At 44.4% G+C, this 19,546-nt stretch overlaps 2 protein-coding genes across 2 annotated transcripts in view; both read right to left on the bottom strand.

Annotated features, from left to right (window-relative positions):
- Positions 1-2,057: 2,057 nt before the first annotated feature.
- Positions 2,058-18,019, bottom strand: IL7R (interleukin 7 receptor). Its single transcript, XM_072859782.1, has 8 exons — positions 17,926-18,019; positions 12,076-12,214; positions 10,588-10,742; positions 8,799-8,953; positions 7,546-7,723; positions 6,611-6,701; positions 4,606-4,681; positions 2,058-3,209 (listed from the first exon to the last, which is right to left on the bottom strand). Exons 1-8 carry the CDS (start codon positions 18,014-18,016, stop codon positions 2,706-2,708), a joined length of 1,389 nt encoding a protein of 462 aa, XP_072715883.1. The 5' UTR covers positions 18,017-18,019; the 3' UTR covers positions 2,058-2,705.
- A 54-nt stretch (positions 18,020-18,073) lies between these two features.
- The window catches only part of SPEF2 (sperm flagellar 2), a 45,559-nt gene continuing 44,086 nt past the window's right edge, over positions 18,074-19,546 (bottom strand). The window contains exon 23 of the mRNA XM_072860896.1: positions 18,074-18,102. Coding sequence (XP_072716997.1) covers positions 18,074-18,102 — 29 coding nt within the window. The remainder of the gene's footprint in view (positions 18,103-19,546) is intronic.

Raw genomic sequence — 19,546 nt, 5'->3', positions numbered from 1 at the left:
TTGGGCAAAGCTTCTGGCTCACCTGAACAAGTATGAGCCATTGACAGGAGATCGGCTTCACTCACCTGATTCCCAGAGCTGTTACCTCTCAGTTTTCTGGGTAACAACAGTTGGATGTCAATCAGTCAGGATGAACAAAGGCATGCCCAGTCCAAAACATAGGGACTGGAATTGCAGAAAGGCTTTCCTGGCTCGCAGGGTGGCAGCGATGAAGGGAAGGTGATGCTTGCTGTTACCCTACAGTGCTTTCAGGCTTTTGAGCTGTCTGGATTTATTTGGGATTTATCCTGCCTGAATCTAGATAGAGCCCATGGAGTTATCAAAATTTCAGCGAGGGCGGAGTAAGTCCTGTCTTGATAGATGTACATTAGAAGACTGAATTAGAGCAGGATAAATAGGTCATGCAAACAGCCATGTCCTTTTAATAGACTAGAAACATTATAAAACCAAGGTTACATGTTATCTAATTAAATAACATAATAAGACGTAGAAAATATAATGAATGTTTAAACATTAGCAGCTATGCAAAAATATGAGTGCTACACAGGACAAATATAACTATTTCAGAGTGATTAAAGTAAATAAACATCAGGTTTCTACTACTTTTCCCTCACTGAAGAGCAAACATCAGGTTTCTACTACTGTCCCAGTATTAAAGAGCAGTATACCTTTCTGAAGAAACAGAAAGACTATTACACATGGGAACCTTACTGATTAAATAGTGCAAATAGTGATATCCCCTTTAATCCTTAAAAATGTGTGTATGAGTTCGAAACAAGCATAGCACATACTGTACAGGGTTTTTCTGATGCGCTTTTTCTTCTTCCTCTATTCCCTTTCTTTTTTTGTCACTGTGTTACTGGAAGAGGATCTCTTTCCAGCACAGTCTGTCTGCGCCTACGATCACACTGTGCAAGTCAGCACAGTATGAGCATTACCAGCAGCTCTTTTTAAAAAGAAATACATGAAGACAAGAAAAATGTCACTGGAATGCTTTGAGCCAAATCCTCGTCCCCTTTGCATGCAGGGACCGTAAAGTTGTCCCTGTTTGAAGGTTTCCCTGGCGTCAGATGGAGGTGGAGAAGGTGGAGTGCTGTCTTGGAAATGCTGTTTTCCTCCAGCAGGCTACATCAAATATAGCAACATCTCAGAGATTATTACCAGTCAGAACAAATTCGAGCAGCTCTGAGGATGAGAGACGACTCTTTTTACCCTTAGACTGTGGGAATGTGAATGCATTTCAGTAAAGGAGAATTTCAAGCAGCTAGAGGAACTGAGACTTCACAGTGAGGTGAACTCCAGTCCCAGAGCGTGGCAAAGGAGCTTGGATTTCCCATGGCCACACTGCTTATCAGTCATACAACCACGTGGCTGCAGCAGCTTTATCTCCAAGTGTGTGCTCCGCAATGCGCAACGTCCCAGAGGGACCGTGAAGTGGCTCAGCCATCTCTGTGTGGCAGCATGTGGGGAACCCCTTAGAGCTGGGCACAGAGTCCAGAGGAAGGTGAATGGGAAGGAACAGGATGCCTTATAATGTCATAATGTAATAAAAATTTCCGTCATAATGTAAAAAAAAAAAAAAAGCTATCTCCAGGCAATTTACAAGGTATATATATATATATGAAAAAATACAGGTCTTCTGATCACTGGCAGGATCCATGACGCTCCATCCATCTTCCTAGGTCAGATGAGAACATTGTCTGGCCAAATTCGAAGTATTCTCATGCAGCCACAGCCATTGGGAATAATGCTAGTAAACAAACACAATCTGCTCAGCCCTTCTCTGCTGAAAAGTACTTATATGCTGCACTAATGTTTGCACAAGAGCTGCAGAGAAAGACAGCATCATGCATTTTACAGCCCCAATTCAGTTTGTAGGAAGAGCTAGTACTTTGCTTTTCATTGATTTTGTTTTGTTTTCTTAGCTAAACATTGCTAGTACACGAAATACTGAAGATCTTTAATATGTAGTACTAGGAGAAGTACCTGCGGATCCTGTAATTGGCTCCGGGACAGATCTTTACCAACAGCAAAAAGTAGTAGCATGTAGGGTTTTGCTTTGTTTTAATCCGTCTCAAAAAAAATGAAACCAAACCAGTCTGAGGAAACATCTTCCTAAAGTGAGTCCATGTGCCCTTTTTTCTGGGGGGTCAGCAAACTCCCTTTGCGGTGACCAAGCTCCTGAATCCCCAGGCAACTAATGCTTGATAGCAACTTTCATTTACTGGTGTTTTGTAAAGTTGTGGACTTCCACTGACTGCAGAGGAATTACTCTTGACCTACCACTGTTTAAAAGAGCTTGGACTCTATTTAACGTGAATTTGTTGCCATATTGCTTCCTTAGGCATTAGTAAGAGCTTAACTGCAACCAAGAGGTTAACAGAAGAGTTCATTAACTTTTACGAGACATGCTGTGATCCTCGGCTAGGACTGCAGTGTCATTGCTCTGGATTAATCAGGCCTGAAGATTAAAGTCAGGCTAAATGAAATTTAACTTCTGCTGCAGTGGAGATTGCTACCGGCATACTGAGAGCTGAGGTTAGGCAACTTATCACTGAAACATAGGAAACCCACTTCCTTGCAGGTATAGCATTGCACTGCAAGCAGGGTGCGTTGTGGAGGTGGGAACTCACAGGACAAACCAGAAAGCTTCAGTGTCCTGCTGGTGTTAACAAAAAAATGGTACGGTGTCATTCCTGTAAAGTTTACTGAATTTTGTAGAAGCTAGACATTGTGACATAGGCTTCCTCATTGTTTGGTGACCTCATTTCACTGGTAGGCAGCATCTGGGATACGGTGTCACCATTTAGGGGCTCCGGTCCAGGCTGGCCAGAGGGATCCAGGGGAGGAGCAGAGGACAGGTTGAAACCATCATTGCACAGGGACATGCCGTTGCTGTGGCACACCTCGTATGTGCTGGAGCCGCAGTTTCCTTCGGTGACTGCAAACTGGCTGGTGCCCAGGAGTCTGTGCAGGGCTTCAGCCGGCCAGATTCCTCCATAAGTCACAGACAGGTTTAGGTTGCTCTTGTCTGTCATTGCGGGGGTCATCTTCAGGTCTGATCTGCTCCTAAATTTTTCTGGAATGTTTGTCTCTGGAGCAGTTGATGGCTGCAGATAATTTTCCAGTTCAGCTTTTGCTCGAATGCCGTCCACTTTATGGATATGAACATAACCAAAACTCTCTGGGTTAAAGCTTATATCAAAATTCTGCATGGCAAAGGGAACAACACGGTCAGTTAACAGTGGGTATTAGCTTAAGAGAAAAGGTACTTTGATAATTCATTTGATTTTAGAAGGGTATTTATTACTTCTTTAACTCTGAAAGTAATCCTGAGCAGGCTGAACAATAGATTAGCAGAGAATAAACTATCATGTGGCTTAAAATCCTTTTCCATATTACTCTGAATCTATCCAGTGGCCTCCTGCAGGCAGTGCCACTGGAGAGTGTTTTATGCTCTACGCAATGTGGTGGGAACTGGTGTTTCAGAGACTTTTCTGAGCCATGCATCTATTGCACACCTGTCATTTCACAGGAAGGAGTGTGCCAACCCAGGTGGTTCTTTTCAGTTTTACCTTCCTAATTTAGCAGTGAGGGAAGTAAAAGTTTGCCACAACTTCCTGAAACACATTAGGAATCCCCTGCACTGGGGAGCACAGGGGGGTGGGAGAGTCGTCTTAGACCTCTTATTAAATTAAGAACATGCTAATAATATACCAACTGGAGAGAACAGCGCTGATTAGTTTCTTAGTGAAAAAATGCACCAGACACACAGTTTGAAGGCAACGGGTTAGTCCTACACCTTACAGTTTGTGACATTTGTCCATCTGGCTTTTATCTGGCAGAGCAGTTCATGTGCTGCATGGTGTATTGAGCAATTCTGCTGGCTGTGTAAGGGTACACAGGCATCACCAGGGATGTTTGCAAAGGGTCCCCATCCAGCCCCATGATCAGAGTTTCATAGAATCACTGAAGCGTCTCAATTGGAAAGGACCTCTGGAGTCCAACTGATCCAGCTTTCTGCCAGAAGCAGGACCTGGACTGGGTTATCCAGAGCCCTATCAAGCCAAGCCTTGAACATTTCCAGCAAAGGAGAACCTACCTTTTCTCTGGGCAACCTACACAATGTTTAATTGTTCTCATGGAGAAAGGTTTTTTTTCTTACATCCAGATGAAGTTTGCCCTAAAGCAACATGTGCCTGTTGGTTCTGGTCCTGTCACCATGAAGCCTTGTGGTGAGAACACCTCCACCATCTCTCTAACCTAGACTTTAGGTATTGGAAGGTTGTGATTAGTAGTCCCCACGCAGAGCTTTCTCTTTCTATAAACAAACTCAGTTCCTTCAATCTTTCTTCATATATCAAGTTCTCCAGCCCTCTGTAGTTCCTTTGCGCAAGTCAAAGCTCAGGCACTAGTTGAACTGTCTATTTCCATACCCTTGGCTAGCATCTGCCTGTGCAAATGTGGGCTCTCTTCAGTGAAATGTAGAAGTAATTTCTGAAAGATGTCCAGTTCATGCAGCAAATGCATGTAGTGTTTCCCATAAGTGTTAATTTTGTTCCCAATAGTCTATACTCAGGTGAAAACAACAGGGGAAGTACATACGTTTTTTGGCTTCTTGCATAGTTGCTCCAGTGTTTTTTTATGATCAGGAAGATTTGGCCACACAGCAGGCTTGATCCTGAAACAGCAACAGTAGACAAAAAGGGGTTCAGCAGCAGCAAAAGAGGGACATGTTGAGATATCAGAGGTTCGTATTGTGTCATTGTCACTAATTCTTACAAGGCCTTAGGGCTGGCTTGCATTACCCAGAATAACGACAAAGCAGTCTCAGAATAAAACAAAGACAGGAGAAGAGGAGTTATAAAGGTCACCGAATAGTCATTATTCTTTTGAGTGCACAAAGTGCCACAGTTCAAGGAAGACACTTCACCAAGAACTGGAAAAGCATCGAATTATGCTGGTGAAGAGCTTATTTGCATCTAGCTATGTTAACAGGGTTTTGCATGGTGAAACCAATTTTTGCAAGTGAAAAAAGATGCTGTGGTTAAAGTGCAAATTTGCTGATATTTGCCTCTGCATGTTTATGTAAGTCAAAGAACTGCATATTGTCCCACTCCTTGGCCAGCTATCTGTGCTTCAGATACCTGTATTGTAGCCTTTTCCCACAGGTCTCATTTTTACTGCCTTGATTAGCGAAGTTCTTGTGTTGTGCTGCTGGAAACCCTCAGCTATGATGCATCTAGAGAATATTGCCCAACTGACATTCAATGTTGCAGTGATATAAGTATAGCTATGGATGTATATGAATATGTATTTTGTTTTATACATGTGTCTGTATATGTGGGTATATATACCTACATGTAAAACCCTCCTCTTTTTTGAAGGGAAATGTCTGCATTCAAAAAGTCTCACCATCTAAAAGGCTGTTTTTTCAGCAGTTTTACATAAGCAGAACTTCTAGCAAAGTTAGAGAACTGCAGGTGCTCAGCAACAGTAAAAAGCAAGAGTTAGAAATCTCAAGCTGCATGTATACTTGCAAATAAAACAGCACCAGGGAGCATTCCCTGGCAGATAACTCCAGTGTCTAAAATGTTTTATTATCAAAATTGTTCTTGGCATGGTTTGACTGGGGACAACTAGCACATTCCCAGGCAATCCCTGTGTGTAATTCAGGAGTTAGCACAGCCCAAGTGTTGTCCCCAAAAAACAGCTTGCATGCAGCCATCGCTCTGGATGTCAGTGGAGCTGGATGTCATGGACGGGCCACTCTGAATGCCACCAAACAGCCCTGGACTTTCTGCCTTGCGAGGGGTTCATCTCCTATGGTTAAACTTTTTCACTTCAGATTCTGGTTTTACCAGATTATCTACATATCTATTCATTTTCTTAAATTTGTCAACTATCTATTCTATATAAGCATATATAGCCAAAAAATATATTTACAGGTATCTCTCTACTCCTGTGTAGCCAATATACGAAAAAAAACCAAAGCAGACAAAGGACTGCCTGTGTAATGAATGTATCTCCAGTCACACTTCTGCCGTGACTGCTTTGGTGGGGGATGTAGAGCTTGATTTTTCCACATGGCTGGCTGGATGTGGACCCGACTGGGCTGGTGGCTGACGCCATCAAACCCTTGTTGCAGAGAGCTCTGCCTTGCTGCTTTTGAAAGCGCTGCAGAGCAAACACCCTGCTGACTCAGCCTATCAAAGGGAAAGAGACAATGTCCCCAGTGTACTGTTTCCACACCTCTTGGGACTTTACTAAAACCCACAGGTCGCTTTCTTTTCTGGATCTTGCTTGAAGCTTTTGAGTCAAATTTGCCTCCAGTGAGACACCAACTCTGTGTTTCGTGGTGACTTCAGCTCCCCAAAAGTCCCAGTGTTTCGAGCCCAAGACTGAAGTCTGCTCAAAGTGGCAGGTCATCTTCTGCCTCCCAATACCCTCTCTTGTGGTGCCCACTTCTACTCTTTGCCTGCCTTTGGCTTGATACAGAGGTCCAGAGATGGAAAGAGGATAGTTCACAAGTATAACAGGGAAAACAATACGACTGTCAGAACAGGATTGGCTTCCAACACTTTTTCTGATACAAAGAGACTTAGATTACCTGTTTTCCCAAAAAGTTATGATCAGGACAATCATGACAATGGACAGCATGAACCCCAGTATGGAGAGTATAACCATGACCACACTGCTATCTAGAGAAAAAAAAAAGAACATCAGCCAATGCATGTAAATGTCTCCCTGTTAAGCCACCGTAACTGTAATGTCTCTTCAGACAATAAATTAGGAATTAATGCCAAGCATTGCACTTGCCTATCATTGGACAAAGTGCAGTGGTACATTTCTCCTGCCTCCCTGAAGGAGGAAAGAGGTGGGCTGCCAGAGCATCAGCACTTGGCTGAGCTCTAAGCTGGCTTCCCAGGTTGGATTAAAGCAGCTTGAAGCACCTCCAGCACATTGAAGCCAGCGCTCGCCGTGTCCTTACAGCAGCACTAAAGTGACTTTGAACACACGTAATGCCAAGGTGCCCCTGGGGACTGAAGTGACCCCAAGGACCAGAAGAATTATTCTTGTCTACAAGTGCAATGATGAGATTTTATTCTGTATCATATTTGTGATTTATGTGCCATGTTCGCACACAAATCCAGGGCCCTGAAAAAGGCTGTGTTTCACCGCTCTTTGTGCCTTACCTAAAATGCTCAGTGCAAGCTGGTCCTTCTTCCTGCAGGCCAGCAGGCAGCAAGCAGGAGTGAGTCAGCCTTCACCTCCCTTTGCACCCCCCTCGTGCCCTTACAGCAACACTTCATCTGATCTAATCGCCCTTGAGTGAGATTTAACTTCACATGTAGAGTCAGCCCCAGACCAGAGCAATACAGCCGCTTTCTGGGGTGCCTGGTGCTTGTGAGGGCTGACCCTGCTGTGGCCACAGGCTCTTCCCTCCCCATGCTCTCGTCACTGCTGCCGCCAGGGCTGGCCAGGGAGCCGAGGACCCTTAGCTCTGCTTTCTTCCAGGTGGACCAAAGTGGCTTCTGCCCTTACAGCTCTCTGTGGAGTGCTGCTCCTTGACGGTCCTGAAGCTCTTGGAAGTGCTCCATTCGCTCCACATGCCCTTAAAAAAATCTCCATTGGGCTGCGAACGTACTTTCACCTCATACGATGCATCATTTTCGAGGTTTTTCCCCAGTAATTTTACCTGCAGGTATGGCGACTTTATTGTCTAAACACACAAAAAAATCCCAATTATTTTTCTAGAAGACACAGGAAAAGTATCTTTGAGTTTCAGCAAAAAGTGCAAGATCAGGTGCATCCCTGCAATACTGTGCTGTTAGCTCCGTGTCTTTGGTTATTACACAGGTGGTCATCACAGCATCAGTCTAGCTTAACAGCAATATAGTGCAGACAGTATCGAGAAGAGAGCCTAACGCCAGGTAAAAGCTCTTTGGAAAGCAGCTGGAAGTATTAACTGTGCTTTGCTACTGCCGACACTGCAGTAGGAAATACATGCTTCCCTGGGAAGGCTCGGAAGAGAGAGGGGAAAAAATACATTTGTGCAGCAGAAAAAGACAACTTCTGAAAGAGCAGCTACAGGAAAGAAGCTGAAATCCTACAGTGCAGCTCTGGTGCTCTTCATTTCAATGTATTGGGTTGCCTGAATCCTTTTCTTTTTCTAGTTACAGTTCTCCTATGTTCCCTCCCTAAAAACCGGGTATAGTCCACGCTTTAAACACCCCCCACCTGGACTAGTGTTTGCACGGCTGCTCTTGTGACAGGGGACACAGAGGTTCCAGCAGCTGGGCAGCCCAAACCAGATCCAGTTCACAGGCAGGTGCAGCCTGAAACTTGGTCTGAGGGTGGGAGAGCTGCAGGGCTGCACTGGAAGCCTGGAGAGGCTCAGTGGAAAAGGGACACGAAGAAACTGTTGCTGAATAAGGAAAGCGGTCATACGATTTACTGACTGATGAGCACAGAAAATAAGAGCAAAACCATCATAGCAAAGAGCAAGCCATCCAAACACTTAGGATGGTTTGTTACATTATGTCTTCTCTTCCCACTGCAGAGCCCAAATGAATGAAACTTCATTAGCCCAGAGAAGCACCTAACAGGCGTGGGTGCTGTCGGTCTGGAATTTTTTCAACTGATGAAATTTCCAAATGCCAAATATTGCACCTTTCCAAGCTTTCAGCTGGAGAACTGTAGAAATGCAGATTCGAGGGTTTTTACATAATAGTGGTATTTCTGATAACATTTAATTTTGGAAATTAGTGTAAACTCATGAATACATCATCGCTTACCTTCCAAGTACCTTCTTCCTGCCAGTACGCTACTTGGTGTATTAATTTGTCCTTCAAGTATTTCTTCCATGAGTGTGGTGTGCTATAATGAATAAGGTATTCATTTGCTTCCTTTTGGTATGTGATCTTGATATCGAATGGTACTTCAGGCTTAACTGCAAATGATAATAAACCAGGATATAACAGGAGTAGAAAAATGTTACTACAAAATAAACAGGTTTTGAAAAGTTAAAAAAAAGGTCCACTCCAAGTTACACCCCCTGCAGGGTGACCTATCTTGAGCGGGGGCTGGCCCGAGCTGGGCGAGCGTCGATGCTCAGCCCCAGCTCATCCTTACACCTTGGTCCTGAGAGGGGCTTGGTTTTGACCTGCTGGAGCAGCAGTGTGACCAGCAGGGATGGCACCTCCTGGGGATGTGACATTTAGTCTTGGAAAGCAATTCCTGAGCATGCCCACCCCTGCAATAGCACTGCTTGAAGACCTGAAATTCTATCCCTCTAACCAGTGCTCTGAGATGGAGACCCCATGGCAAAACCCATCGCTGGTCTAGTAGGAAGGGTATGGGTACAACTGCTAGTGGCTGTCAGAGTGATGGGACAGAGAAAGGGACAAAGTATGACAGTGTTAGATATAGCAGAGGGGGCTGTGCCTCCAGGCCTTTGCTATGAACCCACACCTGACCTGGTCTGCAGGACACTGTGTCAAATGACCATCCGTGCAAGTACATCAAGTCCAAAATGCAGCCCTCAGGACTCTCCCCAAGCTGTGCCTGAGCTGGGTGTGCCTGAGGTCCGCAGGGACCTGTGTCTGTGCCACTGAGGCTTCCTGAATGCGCCATGTACATCAGTCTCACAGGAATAGGGAGCCCACACCTCTCTCCTCTCAGGAAAATGCATATAGCCAGAAATTATGCCCACTGCTTCTGCAGCCCCCAAATACTTAATCCTTCTATGCAGAACCTACAGTTTCTAGAGGAGAGACCACCAGAGATGGTCCTGGCTGGCCTGTTAACTGAGAGGAAATGTAAGATTATTACAAAACTATTGGACTGCGGAGAAATGTTTCATAAGGGGGAGATGTTGCAGTGCCTATTGCCAAAGTAAGGCAAAGCAATGTGGCACCAAAGCGGAACAGAGCTGCCCTACATGGGCTTCTCTGCAGCCCTTGAATGAGACCAGCTCCCGGGAGGGATAAGTCCTAAGAAGCCCCTCTTCCCCGAGTTCCCTATTTCTTGGCTCAGGCAGGTCCCCAACATGGCTTTGACGAGTCCATTCGTGGGCTCTCAGTGTCCCTTCTGCATTGCAGGATGCCCAAGCACCTCTTTCAGACAACAGACTCCACCAAAAAACAAGGTGTGAAAACGTGAGATCTTGCAACCTTGCGGTCCCTGTGCTACCGAGCTCATGCTAGACTTGGGGTGGTCAGTCCTGAAACTGCACAATCCCTAGTAAGAGAAGAACAAAATGTCCCTGCTTGACAGTTCATCCACGCTCAGGAACAGCTGCTTCACCCATGTGCACGATTCGGCCTATGTCCAGGTCTGGGCAGAGTGTTACAATAAGCCAGAATTCAGCTGCACATTTTGAATGGAGGTTAATCGTGTTTGGCTTTGAAGCAAGGGGAACACCACACTCTCCCAACATCCCAGTCCGGGCTACATGCCCTGCTAGGATGCTATTTTATACTGCCTCTATGTCATCCAGATTGACGCTTAGGCTTTGTGCTGGGCTATTTTTTTCCGCCAGTAATGCTTATATCTTAAAAAAGTCCAAAATATTAAGTGTCTTACCAATGTCAGTTACAACCAGACTCCTGCAGACCCTTCTTTTCATCTCAGAGTCCATGCAAATCTCTTTATTTGAGAGTATATCAGTGAATTGTAAGAAATATGCATCTTCCTGTTTCTCCATATTGAAGCACACATAATTGCTGTCTTCCTTGGTACTGTTGACCAAAGTGACACAACGTTAATTTCTTCTCAGTCTTACTATACCATAGTAAGGGACGAATCCTGATGCTCATTTCACATTAACTGAAGTGAGACTCCATGTGAAATAAGAAAAAAATGCCATGCAAATAAGGAGTTTAAAAGATTGATAGTGTTTTTCCTTGTGGTCTTTGAGCACAATAATCAAGTGATGTGAGTCACAGTAAGAGTCCTGGAGCTCTCCAAGAAAAAAATGCAATTATTAAATTGGAGATGTATGTGTTAAAAACCTTTGTATTTTTAAAAATTATCTTACTGCTGCCATTTTTAAATATAGGGCAATAGGTTTGGATGCTCACTGAAGATAAAGAGAAATTTCTTATTGACTGAAGTGGTAGCAAATACAGGGTCAACAGTCAGCCAGGTCATGAAGGAGTCATATGGCACAGTTTCAGAAGTGAAAATATATCTATGTGTTCCTCCATCTGTGTGACTCCTGTGTTTGAGGACTGTCACAAAATTTCAGTCAAAATCCAGAATAAATCCCATAAAAATAGAAAAATTCTAATAAACTAGGTGTAAAAAATTAAGTCGTGATTAGAGTAACCAGATTAAAAAAAAATCCACTTCTTTTGCTGGCTGCCACACAACTCTCAGTTTCAGGAAAAACAGGCAAAGGGAAAAGCGGAAGTATGCTAAAGGAACAAAATCTAAGCTTCTTCAGCTAGGTGCATCAGTTAAAAAAAATGGTGGAAAAGAGTTTCAAGGCCTCAACAAGAAGTGGAGATGACTGATGTGTTTGGTAACTGTTGGGTTTTTGTATACTCATTCTGGTGTGTTTTTTGCATGTCTGTGTGTGCGAAGACAGTTGCTTAATTTTCGTCTTGACGTAGATAAAGGCATTTTCCCTGCAGCCTTCTTGGCAAAGAATTTTCTGTGGAAAGGATCTACCTCTTCAAAAACATTTTTACTTTTCACTTGATGAAGGCTAGGTTTGTTTTTTTTAAATTATCATTTAATTTAAAGGAAAAATGCTCCCAGTGCATGCTGGGCTACATCCGTAATTACAGGTGTTCCAGAGGAACAGAGGCAAGATCAGGACTACTGAAGATGTTATAATGCTCTTTACAGACCCTTCCAGCTGATTTTTTTTCTTATTAGGGAGTTAAGTTCTGTTTCAGTAAACTCTTGTTCTTTGCTGAATATAGTATTCAAACTTGGTAAAACACTCTGAAACAGAATTTTGTCTAGCTTTGCTGCTCCTGTTTCCCAGCATATGGCAACATGACTACTGGTGCTTAGCATTTCACATCCCAGAAGTTTACCAAAGGACAGACTGACAGCACTTACCACAGGGCCAGGGTATAGTTAGTGTTGTGAGGAGGCAGCTCGGTAAAATTGCAGGTCAGGCTGCTATAGGAATCCTTAAATTCCAGCTGGCTGAAGCAGTCGATGTCAAAATTGTCTGGTTCATCATCTCCAAAAGTCCCTAAGGAGAGATTTGCAGGATGTTACTGAAGCAAACCCATGAGTGTATTTGATTTGCAGCTCCACTGTATACAAGGTTGTGTCTTTACGTGGTTGCCTGAAAGGAAGAGGATCAACCCATCTGTTTTGTAAGAAGCAAAGAAAGCTTGTTCAAAATGAAATTAAAAGCCACTTGCACCTTTCAAGGTCGCTCTCCCTGCATGCCAATGAAGCCCACCCACTTACCATGCACAAAAGTACATTCTGCATCATTGGTCTGTGAACTATAAAAAGACATAGTGTCGCAGATGGTTTGGTCAGACGAGACACCTTATGTCTGTTCTTTTCTATTAATCACGGGCAAAGAGGGCACTGATGTCAACCTGGAAACCTCTGTTAAAAAGTCCCAGTGTCAAGTGCAAAACAGAGAAAATATATTGTCTGCTCTTCAGTTTAATTCCTCCTAAGTTTTAGCCAGGGACAGGGGAATTCTCATTTTAAAAGTTACAGATAAACTTTATACCAAGATAAAAGCAGGACCTACTCCATCTGAAAATAATTTCAGAACTTTCTTAAACAGGTTTTCCTATTAGGAGCCACAAAATGCTGCTATCCTTGGGCATACAAAGGAAAGCAAGACATGTTCATGATGCCTGTTGAAAACCAGAATATTCAAGTCAAGGACCAAAACAGTCTTGAAAATAAACAGAATAGAAACATGCACTGGGGATATACTTTGCACGGTTACTGCCGGCGGTGTCTGGGGCTGATGCTCGAGGCTAACGTCTGCTCAAGAGCAAGGGCTCATTTCAACGGGAGTTATTTGTATGGAAATTTCAGCTCAGGACAGCCTGAAAGTACATCAAACACCTTGTAGCTCCGAAGTGGCAGACCCACAGCCAAGGATGCACGCTCGACAGTTGCCATTGCTGCACCTGCATCAGGACCAGCCTCACAGACGGCTGAGAGCGCCCGAGCAGCATCTTCCTGCCCCTGCTCTGCCCCTGCCCGTGCTGTGAAGGTCTGGCCTGTCACCAGGTTCCTGAGAAGACTGGAAAATTGTATGGGTGGTTTTAGGAAAGCAAGAGTATTTTGGTGTCATGAAGCAATTAAGCCCCATTTTGATTGTACTGCAAAGTTTTCTGAAATGTCACAAATTTGGGCTCAGGAGGGAAAGCTCAGACTTTCTGCCAGAATGCGTGGCTTCCTGCAAATTTGCTTCGATGACTAATAAAACAATCGCGATTTGACTAAGAGCATATGTCTCAAGTCCTACACTTGGCAGGTATGAGGTCAGTGAAGCAAAAACTGATGCTTCTGAGAGGAGTCCTCTCTGGCAGAAACCGCCAGTTCAGCCTCATTTCATGAAATCTCACCCACCGCAGCCAAGTGGACAGGAAAGGGTTATTGCCATGACCCCTTGAGCGGATCCTCGGGGCAGAATGCCTCTGTCTCCTTTTACCAGTGGTTAAGGGTAGCTCTGATGATACATAACACTCTTCCCCGTGTCCAGGGCCTGTTCCCGATCCCCTGCTTGGTCTTCTCCTACCCACCCCTCGGACGTGCCCTTGCCATGCGGGGCACCTGCTGCAGCGAGAACAAGACCTTGGCTGCTCCGGGGATATCAGTGACTCACACTCACAAACAGTGTGGGGAAATGCCCGTGGAGACATTTCCAATGGAAAATCCCTCCCAGAGAAAATGATGGTCATCTCTGCTGTCACCCACGTGAATCGGATCACTGAGGGGTGACCAGCTACTTGGATACCATGATTCGTAGTCCTGCCAGTGATGTCCTATGATCCCTGGCCAATCCTGCCAGCGTACAGGGAGACCCAGACCTTGTCCGGCGTGGGAGCACATCTGAAGATCCAAAATGGTCATGGTTTGACAGCAGGGAAAAAGCAGGGGAGAGTTTTTTGATTGCTTTAAAATGTAAGTAAAGAGCATCACCCCACAGGTTCACTATCGGCAGTGTTTCCTCCTGACCTTGGAGCTCAGGTGCATCTGGAGCTGGATTTTGAGTAAAAGAAGAAATTCAGAAGTCAGTCAGGAATGCAGAGAAAAACACAAAAGCAGTGCAGGCAGGGGCTAGGAAGGGGGCTGCTGCCACCAGCACCCGTGGTGGGCAGCAGGAGGGACAGGAGTATCCAATGCTGCACTAATCCAGAACCCAGAGGCAGATCTATTCCCCGAGCTATGATTTAGTGGCCATTTGCCACCATGAGCAATTGCTGAGAAGCAAATACTGGTCTTCCCTTCTCACTGCAGCTCTGGTGGGATCCATCCGAAGGAGAGCCCAGCTCTCCCTGAAGGACAAGGAAATGTCATATCTTCCACCAGCAGTGCTGCTTTGAGGGGCTAACCTGTGCAGCACAGACACAGACAAAGCAGGTGCGGTACAAAGCCACTCTATTTGACCATCACATTCAAGAGAGACACAGAGGTCAGCGCAACCCTAGAACAAGCCCTGCAGCAGTTTCACACAGGTGAGAGTCTTGACCAAGGCAGCCCAGAGCCATCTGGGCAGATATACATGTACAGAAATGTATATTACATAAAGTTACATATTTGTGGGTAAAAGTGTGTGCATACAGATATACACATATTCAAAATTCAAGGGATAACTAGTAAGCTGAAATGAATATGTATAAAATTGAAAAGTCCCATATTTTATATAGATAGATACACCCAAAGCTCACATGCACAGATATATGACATTTTATGCCTCTCTAAGGCTTCACTTGCAACTACCAGGAGACTGGCTTATTTATACTCATAGCTACCTCAAGACAACTTTAAAACTTACGAATTAGGATGACTGATCTTCCTTCATATAAGAGAGAGAGACTGCTTGGTGCTCTCTGTATATGCAAACTACTTATACCAGATTTCGCATAAACACACAAAACTGGTAATCATTAATAAATGGCATATCAGAAAAAATATTTCAGCTGTCTGCTACTGCTTTGCTGAAAAATGACAGAAATTTTAACGAATTCTCTGTCAGGCTGACTGCAAAACGAAAAGAATGAAAAAGGTTTTGTCTTGCAGTTCAAACAGCCATTGAATATTTAACCAGCGTAGTGCACCTTTGGTGCCGCACTGGAAGGAAAGCTGACTTTACCTCTTTGACACTGAACTTTGACATTGTGATTACATGGTTACTTATTCATGGAAATAACATCCTAACCATAGAATATATGATAATTAAACCTCATGAATGGTGTTAAGTAAGCAATTTGAAATTATTTTTCTGGTATGGTTCCTCCATGGGCTGACAGTAATTTTTTTGTCTGACATATATATGCATGTAGCCTCAGTTACACTTCTTTCCTAAACCTCAGAACCACCACGCATGAATGTGTTTGCTACGTAAATGGTTTTGATGACTCTAACGTGACTCACAGTGCTAAGGACTCTTCATACAATTAAAAGTTTACAAGATTCTAATTTTTTCCTTGAGAAGCCCAGACCAGGCAGAGCCCTGAGCCTGGCTCTGCTGAAATCAAGGCAGGGCTTGAGGTGGCGATTCTAGTGGGAGAAAAACTGCTCTTGTAGCTACAGCCATGGCAGGTCCTTCACAGAAATGCTTGTCTCTTGGGTTTGGGCAACACCCAGTAGGATGGTTCAAATCACAGCAGGAATCTCATGAGCCTTTACCAAGAGGTGAGTGTTAGCAGAGGCTGTGGATATGCTTCAGCTTTAAGCTCTGAAGCCACTGGGACTAACACCACCATGTGAAACTAAAGGCACCACTAAGCACCTGCAGGACCAGTGACCAAATTTCCGAAGTCAATTAAGTGACTGTCTCCATGGACAGAGTAATGCGAAATCTCTAGTGCTGATCTGATTCAGGCAGAACTTGTTTTAATCGCAAGGGTTTTGGTGTGGGTTGGGCAAATCATACAAGTCTGGGTAGGAGGACCACTGAAGCCAGCTGTCCTGCCCGTGAGAGCCTGCAGCCTGCTGCCCCTGCTTCCCCTGGCCGTGCCCTCCTGGACCTCTGTGGCTGCCTCTTCTTAGCTCTGCTTGTAGATCTTTTAAGGCTTTTGGGGATCTCCGCCACCTCTGCCAGGCTGGGAGACAGTGCTTGGGAGGCAGTCTGCTGTTCAGAAAAGAGGAAGAGATGAAGGCAAGTGCTGCAGTGAGCTTTTCCCTCCTCTGCCCATAAGACAGGGTGAGCTCATGCCTGCGTTGGCTGGTGGCACTTTGCCAGGACACAGGGCGAGTCGGAAAGGTGAAGAGTGAAAGCCAAACATCCATCGGGGCGATTTTACCCTAGATTGTTTAATTTGTTGGCCAAACCCACAAGACTCACAAAGAAATCATAAAAGCTGCTAATTGCTCAGTGGGGATTTTCTGAATCTGTTTGTCTTTAATTCTGAACAAATTATGGTTTACTGGAAGTTAGTGACAAAACAAAGAAAGGTCTGGTCGTATCTGCTTTTGGGAAGTCCTGAAGATTTCAGTGACACCAATGATAAATCACTAGCATTGACCATTCACCACCCTAGCTGCTTGCCAAAGCTGACTCTAAACAGCTGCAGATTGTATAAATAAAAGGCAAATAGAAAAAACAAGGTTGTTAGATGCACTTCTGAGCCACTCCCTGTTTTCTTCTAACTAAAAAACTTATCATGCATATCCTATCTATGTATATATGTATGTATGTACATATGTGTACATACATATGTGTTATAATACATGTCACACAGGGGAAAATGAGATTCTCTATCTGTGAGATAGCACAGGAAAACAGCCATTATCTTCCTAAAACCCAAAAACTCTTTTGCTCCCAAACAATGGACCCCTAAAACTACCAGTAACTGAGCGACTGACCATGTCCTTCAGGCACAGTGCAACAAGCTCTGTCACTGCTGTTTGTTTAGTATTAGACAAGAAAGAGTTTAACAGATTAGGGACTGAATCTGTAAATCCAATTTTTCAGCTCCCTTTTGAGAAAAGGAACAGCAGACTGAAACAGTGGTTTTATTGCTGCTCTTTATATTTCCAGTTTTGATTTTGATGCTGCTAAATAATATTCACTTCTCCAAATGAGATAATGAAATCTGCAATAAAACTAAATTGAAACTGTTGAATTAATTTATAATTATTTGCTGAGTAAGGGATGAATGCTCTTAGTGATGAGCTGTGAGAACCCCCTGGTTGAATTGCTGCTTCAGCCATACTACAAGGGAGACTGGGTCTATCCCCCAGATATACCTGATGCAATTGCTTGAAGAAAAAGAGAAAAAGTTTGTCCTTTGAAGTGGAACAGTTTGGGCCAAGTTTGATGTACATTGAAACATTTTCTTTGGGGGAAACTGCCAAGAGCAAGAGAAGCCAGACCCTCACTCCCCTCTGACAGCAGCTCAGAGTGACCATGGACTGCAGAAGGGTGAAGCAGTTCCTCGCTCCCAGGCACAACTCCTCACACAAACACTAGATACAATGAGAGAGGATTAACAGGTCTGATCTTGCATGCCCTCTGCATACAGCTATGGTCTCCCTTATTTCATACAAATGTGGATGTTACAAGGACGGGAGCCTTGGGAATTAAATTAAATAGGTACCCTTGAGTTCCACATCCACCTCGGGTACTGGCACTAAAAGAAAGAGACTGGAGGCTAAAACACTAAAACATTTAACCCAGCAGTTGCATTTTGGAGCTCTTAACTCAGGTTTTTCAAGATGATATATGAGTGGAAAGATGAAGATTAAATGACTCACCATCACCATCTGCTGAGGTACAACCACTTTCCCCAAAAGTGGTGTGAAGAAACAAGACAAAAATGCTCAATACTGTACTCGTCTGTGTCATCCTGAGCACGCTGCATGTGTGCAGTATGTGTGTGTGCGAAACCCACACTCACTTATTTTATACTAGACGCAGAACAAACCCATTGCCTGATAAAGAGACCGCAGGCAAGGGGAAATGTAAACATGCCGACAAGGATGACTAGTGGCAGAGAGCAGGAAGCCAGTGTGAAGATATTTGCAGAGCTTTTACTTTGAAACATGCTTCCCACTTCAAAACTAAGGACCTTCTGGATCAGGTCCATTGACTCATTGGGCCAAATCTGGTCAAGTCCAGGGGGTCAGAAGCACGTTTCATGGATGGTGCTTCTGACTTGGTTAGTGGAATTTTTGCTTCTGATTTCCCTGAGAGCATGGTTTAGTCCTCTCATCCACTTTCCTCTCAATGGAGGTACACGGGTCCAAAGGAGAAAAATCTTCCAGCTATGAAACACTAAGTGATTGCTGTTATTTATTTATAAGTGTTGGCATCAAAAGGAGCATGACCACCAGGTTGAAGGGAGGTGATTCTGCCCCTCTACTCTGCTCTGGTGAGACCCCACCTGGAGTGCTGCGTCCAGCTCTGGAGCCCTCAGCACAGGAAGGACATGGAGTTGTTGGAGCGGGTCCAGAGGAGGGCCACAAAAATGATGAGAGGGATGGAACACCTCTCCTATGAGGAAAGGCTGAGAGAGTTGGGGTTGTTCAGCCTGGAGAAGAGAAGGCTGCGGGGAGACCTTACTGCAGCCTTCCAGTACTTAAAGGGGGCTTATAAGAAAGATGGGGGAAGAGTTTTTAGCAGGGCCTGTAGCGGTAGCACAAGGGGCAATGGCTTTAAACTAAAAGAGGGTAGATTCAGACTAGATATGAGGAAGAAATTTTTTACAATGAGGGTGGTGAAACACTGGAACAGGTTGCCCAGAGAAACCGTGGATACGCCATCACTGGAAGTGTTCAAACCCAAACCATTCTGTGATTCTATGACGTCCCACATAAGGCAATGCTGACCCAGAAAAGCTGTGATTTAAAAGACTAATCCTGCAAAACTTAGCTCCTGAGAACAAAGTGGTATATCTCACATTTTTTCAGGCTTTGGACAAAGCCGAAGCAGAAAGCGGAAGATAAAAGAGGTGTTAAGTATTTCCTTCGCACGCTTTCTGTGGCTGTATACACCAACGCACACTAGAGCGTAATGCAGGGCCACGTACACGGCTGACTGATGTGGCTAACTACAAGTGAGCTGAAGACCTGAAAGAGGAGAGCAAGCTCTGGCACAGTCCCGGCTGCACCAAAAAATCTTTGTGTTGGAGGCGTAAAGGAAACAGGGCAAAGTTGGTAACAATGCCCAAGCAAACATAAAAAGGATGACACTATATTAAGGAGTCTCAATATGGAAGCCACAGCAGCTTTTTCATTTGCAAGGAAATAATTTAAACCACTCACCAAAATGATGAAAGCTCAGCCCTCTTGTCTAGAAAAGTGTCCTTCTTGCCAGGACATCAGAGACTTTCCTCCAGTGTCACTTGCTGCCCTGAGCAGGGGGTAGTGGGTAGCC

This window comes from Ciconia boyciana, chromosome 4 (assembly GCF_034638445.1).
Source record: "Ciconia boyciana chromosome 4, ASM3463844v1, whole genome shotgun sequence".
In the NCBI taxonomy this organism is placed as follows: domain Eukaryota; kingdom Metazoa; phylum Chordata; class Aves; order Ciconiiformes; family Ciconiidae; genus Ciconia; species Ciconia boyciana.
Note: the sequence above shows the minus strand (reverse complement) of the source record. Positions and strands in the feature narration are given on the sequence as shown.